At 35.3% G+C, this 7404-nt stretch overlaps 1 protein-coding gene across 2 annotated transcripts; it reads left to right on the top strand.

Moving 5' to 3' along the window:
* The first annotated feature begins 2963 nt into the window (after nt 1-2963).
* LOC104221711 (myb family transcription factor IPN2) lies at nt 2964-6105 on the top strand. 2 transcript variants are annotated; one of them, XM_009772832.2, is made up of 7 exons: nt 2964-3247; nt 3418-3494; nt 3631-3697; nt 3786-3852; nt 4370-4412; nt 4892-5357; nt 5729-6105. In XM_009772832.2, exons 1-7 carry the CDS (start codon nt 3079-3081, stop codon nt 5770-5772), a joined length of 933 nt encoding a protein of 310 aa, XP_009771134.1. In that variant the 5' UTR covers nt 2964-3078; the 3' UTR covers nt 5773-6105. The 2 variants fall into 2 exon arrangements, with proteins under 2 accessions (XP_009771134.1, XP_009771133.1); XM_009772831.2 differs by having other exon boundaries at nt 2966-3247; nt 5703-6105.
* The last annotated feature ends 1299 nt before the right edge of the window (nt 6106-7404 follow it).

Raw genomic sequence — 7404 nt, 5'->3', positions numbered from 1 at the left:
GCAAGAATCAGGTTAGAGGTCCTGACTCAGACAAATCGGCTCATCCATCCTCGGTCTTTGTCCTCATCGATGTTGGAGAAAAGAGATTTTGAGTATCGGCATTGCAGCTTTATCAAGCCACCTTGATAAAGGCGAGGGCTATACAGCCTGATCAGATGGTCGAGGGTAAAATGCATCCCCTCGACCTGGCTCGAGAAGTATCTGATCAAATTGACGATTCGTATAAAGGATAGATCTGGCCTAGCGCCACTTAGTATTATTGGCAGAAGTCAAGAATAACTAGGTCTATGGGGCCTAGATCTGGATCTGTGGAACCCAACATACATGGGAAGGTATACACGCTTAAGTACCCCACTTTATTAGTAGTGATGTCCTCCTCGGGGGAAGGGATCACCACATCTTTGTTCTCCCAGTTGCAGTCCTTTTTTACCTGCTCGAGCTCGTCTTTGATTATTAGGCAGATGTATCGGGACATGGGCTCGCATCGGCCTGGTGTCAATACAGGTTTTTCAATTTTGAAATCGGATGTTGTTTCATACGGTGGGGGAATACACTCCTCGATAAAAGGTGGCACCATTGTTTTATTTCTAGCCGGCCACGATGATGAAGAGGCTTTTTCTTTTGGGGGAGCAGTTTTAGATGTTTTAGCCATTATGGTGTAGAAATTCAAAGAGAAAGGGTTGATGGTGAAGCAAAAGGTGAATTAAAGAGGAGGATGAACTCAGAGGAGTTGAAGGTTGCTAATGAAATTTAGAAAATGATTAGAGAAGTAAAGTTTGTAAAATGGTGAAGTTGGCCTATTTATAGAGGTCGCTCAAGCGTATTGGGGAAGCCAAATAGCTGATCATCAGCAGCCTCTAATTAATGACTTTGTGAACTGCGTGAAAGCGACCTTTCAGTCACTTCAACCGCTGGCATCACTAGATTGACATCAGGATCGAGGCGTCAGAGCATCGGAGATCAAGTCGTTTCTTATCTACCTTCTCTAAGAAACGTGGGGACTATCTGTATATTTCAAAATCATATGCCTTCGATTCATAGGCTCGATGACCCGTCTTAACCTCGAGTTCAGACAAGGTTGAGATCGAGCCCAATGGATCAAATCCGAGCTCGAAGATAGGATGCAATGCCCGAGGAGCAGAATACAATGGACATCGAAGCCGAGTATGCTCGACCCCGAAATAATGTCACTATGGATTTCTAGCAGAATGAGCGAGATTCCTGCCATGTCCCTAAAATCATGGCGCAAATCCCAAAATAGGATTGTACGATTCCGTACTAGGCGGTTAGACAGCTGTACCAATAATATTCCTTACTGTAAATAGAAATGTACCTTATTTAGGGTTCCCCAATTATATAAAGGGGAACTCATATCATTTGTAAACATCATCTAATCATTGGCAAGAATACACTATCCTACTTTTCTCTCTTACTGTTCATCAGAATTGTCCTTTACATTTATTGTTCTTACTTTATTGCTCTTTGTTCATCTGGAGGTCACTAAGCTCGAGGTCATTACTGCTGAGTAACATTCGTTTGATTCACTTATTTTCTTCATCTATACTTCATATTTCTTGATTATTAATTGGTATTAAACTAAATCACATATCTTTAAAATCACAAATCAAATTTAATTGTTACTCGTATTTTCGAGGTAAACAATATATATATAGTTCGGATGAACCCGCGCTTTAAGAGTCACATTCGTTCTCGCCTCTTGTCATTTAGAGGTTGTTGTGGGAAGGGCAAGTTGTTGCAATCTGTTGCTAATAATCAGTTGGAACACGCATTTTAGTCAAACAAGAGTTCAAGGTTTCAATTGAATTGACCGTCGAAAATATATCCAATAAATTTTCAAGATAATTTTGTTGATAGTACCTTTGAGAATAAAAATCTTTTTAATTATAAAAAAAAATATTTTCGAAAGATCATGCTATCAGAAAATTTTAATTAATTTATAAAATGACAGCCATTATATCGCACTTTAATTTAAAAAGTTTGTCTTCATATTTCGACGGTCTAAACATCAAAAACCTCTTCTTTTTCTTTCATGTCAAAATCTCTTCAAACTAGGTTTAGAAAATGGATATTCTGATAGTAAACCGTCAAAACAAAATTCAATTAATTTAAAAATTAGTCTTCAATAGTAATGGCTGTAAAAATATCTTATTTTTACTGCACAAAAATCTCTACAATTTTTGATATCTTAAGTGAAGTCGTGGAATTGTACTTCCCGTCAAGTGTCAATGAGTGATATACTAAAAATTTCATATTTTCAACGATTTGGACGATAAAACTTTGACTTTTGAAAAGGCATGCATCTTTTTTATTTAGTGTGCTTGATTTATAATCTAAACTGACTCTAACTAAGTGGAGGATCGAGACTTAAATTCCGTTTATATACCAAAATAAACAACGTGGTAGCATTCGGTTTTATTTCACTGATTGGCATGTTTAATCATAGGGATACAATTCCCAAGAAATGCAAAGTTAGTTATCATTATTGTATGAGTAATTGATATTAGGTCACGTTATTAGAATCCCTTTTTTCTTCAATAATAAATAAAGAACTAAAGAGTATAAATTCAACCCCATATGGTAATTAACTACTATACTATCGTATTAATAAATTATACCGCCTCACGTTATACGATCGCGTCCCTCTTTGCTTTAATAAAGAATAGAAAAGCAAAAAATACAGCCTCACACAGTAATTAATTAATTTTGTTCTGATATACATACACAGGGGAACTTTCTTTTGGCAAAGGAGGGCAGCATGTTAGTGTTGGGGAACTTTTTTGCTGAGATAGAAATCTACTGAGTATAGTATAATACAAAAATTTACTCAACAGTCTTTTTCTTTATTTAATTGTAGGGTTTTGCTTAGCTTGTCCCAGGCACTACTTTTTTTTTTCTACTACTTGAAAGCGAAAAGGTGCATGTTCTCTTCTTCAAAACCGCCCTATTCTTCTTCCTATTCTATTTGCATATAGCATTTGTTCTTGAATCTCTCTTTAGCATAGTATTCGATTGAGGAAAAAACAAACAGGCTAGAGAGAAAATTAAAAAAAGTAGAGAATGTTCCATGCCAAGAAACCTTCAACTATGAATTCCCATGACAGACCCATGTGTGTTCAAGGAGACTCAGGCCTCGTTCTCACAACTGATCCTAAACCTCGTCTTCGTTGGACTGTTGAACTTCACGAGCGTTTTGTTGATGCTGTTACTCAGTTAGGTGGACCTGATAGTACGTTCGTTCTCTATACTCCCTTTACCTAGTTGCATATGATCACCGCCCTCCCCGAGGAAGCAGATTCAAGATTTAAACTTGATATATCTGTTTGAACTTTATTTATTTATTTTATTTCAGCTTATGTTGTTTCTTAATCAAAACATATTGTATTATCACTTGTACAGAAGCAACACCTAAGACAATTATGAGGGTTATGGGAGTTAAGGGTTTAACCCTTTACCATCTCAAGAGCCATCTCCAGGTATTAATGTTAGATTGTTGTTGCTATTTCTTGTTTTTTTGCAGTTCAAGAATTAGTTTTCTACATGTTTGTTTAAATTTTTTCATGAAGTTTATTGACCTAAGCTCTTAGTTTATGCAACTTTTGATTTTACTAGAAATTTAGACTGGGAAAGCAACCTCACAAGGAATTCAATGATCACTCGGTGAAGGATGGTGATAGAGGTACTGATTAATTCTTCAAGTTTATCAAGTAACTCACAATTGTGGTATTAGATATAAAAAACTTCAAGTGTCTCTCATTGTATTGCAGCAACCAGTTTAGAACTGCAAAGAAATTCGGCATCCTCATCTGGAATGATCGGCCGCAATATGAATGAGTATGTGTTTAATTTTCCTTTCAACTTTAATTTAAATAATCCCTAGCTCCTTTAGTTTTGCTTTCACTTTAATTATTAGCAATTGTTTCTTGGAACATTTTGATCTTTTCATTTCTTATTTAAACTTCTTTCGGAGGGGTATGAGATACCAAAGTTAAGGAAAGTTAGAAGCAAAGGATATGATGAGAATCAAACTTTAACCCTCTTTAATCCTCTAGTATGAAAGGTAGCAATTTTACCAATAGCTAGTATTCAATTCTCTCCCTCCAGCTGAGATATATTTTTTCTAGTTGAATTGCTTCTGTTAGGGTGGGCGTCGGTTAATTAGGAGAGTTGAATTTGTGACAAAACTCCGGGCTTTGCATGGCTGCTCTTTCAGTTTATTTTTAGTTACCACACTCTAGTACAAGTTATTTTCATCATATGAGTGTTGATTTAATTTTGTCATTGAGGAATATATTGTATTGAATACATGAAATGATGGTAGTATTAACGTTCTCATCACTGATGGAATTAGGATGCAAATGGAGGTGCAGAGAAGGCTGCATGAACAACTAGAGGTAAATTATTTCAACCTTTCTCCCAATCGAGATGACCTTCTAGTATTGCGGGACAATATGAATTTAAATGTGACGGGTTCAACTTTTGAGTTTTACCCTTAAATACGTGTACTTTTGAACATTATAGGTTAATTTTTTTTTTTTTAAATTTTTATCTATCATCTACATATATTTATCTGCCGTGTCAAATTAAAATCATGGATTTAGTTGAACCCAATAAATAAAGCAATATCTGCCTTTGCTTGTCGGAGGCGGATGCAGCGTCGTGGAAACAATTTTATCTGAAACCAATACTTTGCTGCGGAGCATAAATTTCTGTTAAAGTTTCACTAAAATTGCAGTATATAGGTCTGGTCCCGAAATATACAATGGGTTCAATATATAGAACTTTAAAGATTGAACCCATAAGTTTAAATTCTGGATCCACCTCTACTCGAACATTAATTAACATGATAAATTATTACGGGTACATGACGTAGGTACAAAGACACCTTCAGTTAAGGATTGAGGCTCAGGGAAAGTACATGCAGACTATACTGGAGAAAGCTTGTCAAACATTGGGCGGAGAGGAAAATATGGCGTTACCAGCAAGAACCTTTAAAGGCATGGGAAATCAGGGAGGAGGAATAATACCGGACATTTCAGCTGCCTTTAAAGAATTCGGGGCTCCTCCTCTCAGTTTCTCGTCATTTCAAGACCTTAATATTTGTGGAGGACATGAGCAACAGCTCGAGCTTCATCCACAAAGTAGCATGGGGGAAAGGTCCTCATCCTTTGAAAGTTTCCTTGTTGGTAATAATAATACTGATCATAACTTGTCTCTTGGAAAGAAGAGGTCTAGTCCTTATAGCAATGGGGTTAATGCCAATGGAAAGAGCCCCTTGATGTGGTCCGACGATTTCCGTCTCCAAGAATTGGGTGGACCAACAACAGACTTAATTTCACGTATGAACTTTATCTATTACTTCTCTTCTGCCTTAATTTATGTGGTACTTTTTGCTTTTTGAGAGTTAATTTGACTAATTTTTGAAGTTAGATTAACTCATTATTTTAAAATTAAAATTTGGATATTTCAAACTTACATAAAAGTAGAATAAGTTGTAATTCTTCTCATGTCAACATAATTAAAAAGATACAATTTAAAATGTTGGTTAATTAAAAGATCACTAATTTGAATCTCGAAAAATAAAATATGCCACATATATTGGGATAGACAAAGTATAACAATAAAATCTTGTCATATTAAAGTAATTGAATTTTATCTAGTATAACAACTGTTTTGTGTTTTAGGGCCTAATCAAGATGACATTATTCAGATGGCACCGCTTTCAATGGAGAGGAGTTGCAATCCCGAGCTTGATTCTGTATCTGACATTTACGAGTCAAAGCCAATGCTGGACGAAAAGAAATTCGATGCAAAGTTGGAGAGGCCCTCCCCAAGAAGAGCGCCCCAGCTTTCAAGTTTGAGTGCTCAAGGTGGACGAAACTCTGTTTTCGGGTAAAACTTGACAATTTTTTACACAGCAACTTTTTATATTTCTCAAGTAATTATTGTAGTATTATTATGGATTTAAGTTATATGTATCAATAGAGTTAAAAGAATTTTTGCACAATCGATGTAATTTAATCCATTATAGCAAGTTACTCAACATTTATTACTTCAAGTTAATTACCTATGAATGTTTAGCGGCTCCATCATTTTCGCTATTGTATATGCATATATTTAATTTTATTAATTGTATCAACTGCACTAGACTACACTTAAAAGAGTTAGTGTTTCTGTTGTCCTATGTTTTCACTGTATACCGGTGAAAACCCTGAAGAAATAATAGTTGTAATAGTCGACGATTTATGTCCCATATGTTTTTAAGGAGGTGCTTAGTTTTTTCATAAATGTATATGTCAATAAAAAATATAAAGAGCGTGTAATACTTCTTATTTAATTTTTTTTCTTATTCTGTATATATTTGCCTAAGATGAGTTTATATGAAAGACATAGTAATGAGGACTTATATTGTCGTTCTCAACTATTTGATACTAAGACATACTAGTAATTATTGTTGCAGTCTGATGATTTTTACATGTATATGTGCACGCGCGTATCGATCATTTCTCCCAATGTATCTTTGGATAAATTTTCACATTCTAGATATATTCATGTGTGTGCGTCATTCCACCCCATGCATTTCCTTACATTTAGAATTTGTACATCCGATAGCCTTTAATCGTTAGTCATAATTTCTTTTCCCATTTGAAAAACTGTCATTCTCATTGATACCACTTTATGTTCGTCTAAGTTGTTGTTTTATTTCTCTTTTAACTTTTAAAAAGTTTTATGTCCCACTAACAATATTTGCACTGCATTCATATTTCATACTGCTTCATTTTTATAGCTAGATCAAGAAGTTGTAGTTCAAATAATTTCGTTTGAAATAATAGTAATTAGTGAAATAAAATGATTTCCGCAAAAAGACCATGGGATGAACCGTTCCTTAAGAATAAGAAATAGTAACGCTATGAGTCTAGGACAGACTACGTCATGATTGCGTGACTAAAGCACAATTATGATTAAGAAAAGAGCCCTGATCTTCCTTCCCAGTCAAAGAAAACCAAAGCCAAAAAATAAAAAAAGGTAAAGAAGTTGAGGCTTGAGAATATATTCTTTTTTACTTTTATTTGAGGAAAAAGAGAGAAGCTAACTAACTAGTAGGGGATTTTGGAAGCTTCTTTGGAGTGAATGAAAGAAGATTTCCCAATGAGACAAACCGACAGAGGGCATCCAACTTTCCCAATCTTTTTCCCTCTTTAGAATTTAGGATTCCATATTCCCTAAGCGTGGCTCTCACAACTATGCGAAGCTTTTCTCTGACGGTACTCATCGAACGGAATTCTATGTAAATTCTTTTTCCCTTATCATCTCAACTGGCACCTTTCTCAGATTTTCCCACGAGCAATAGCCAACTGTCCTCTTGGCCAAAAGGATTTAATTTAC

The sequence above is a fragment of the Nicotiana sylvestris genome, chromosome 6, assembly GCF_000393655.2.
Source record: "Nicotiana sylvestris chromosome 6, ASM39365v2, whole genome shotgun sequence".
Lineage (NCBI taxonomy): Eukaryota > Viridiplantae > Streptophyta > Magnoliopsida > Solanales > Solanaceae > Nicotiana > Nicotiana sylvestris.
The sequence above is the reverse complement of the archived record's forward strand: the minus strand, read 5'-3'. Positions and strand labels throughout refer to the sequence as shown.

Bases quoted from the DNA above. Each gene is read 5' to 3' on its own strand.
- LOC104221711 (XM_009772831.2), top strand. From the start codon at position 3,079: ATGTTCCATGCCAAGAAACCTTCAACTATGAATTCCCATGACAGACCC. The intron at 3,248-3,417 runs GTACGTTCGTTC...TCACTTGTACAG, and splicing joins TCAGTTAGGTGGACCTGATA to AAGCAACACCTAAGACAATT. The intron at 4,413-4,891 runs GTAAATTATTTC...TACATGACGTAG, and splicing joins GGCTGCATGAACAACTAGAG to GTACAAAGACACCTTCAGTT.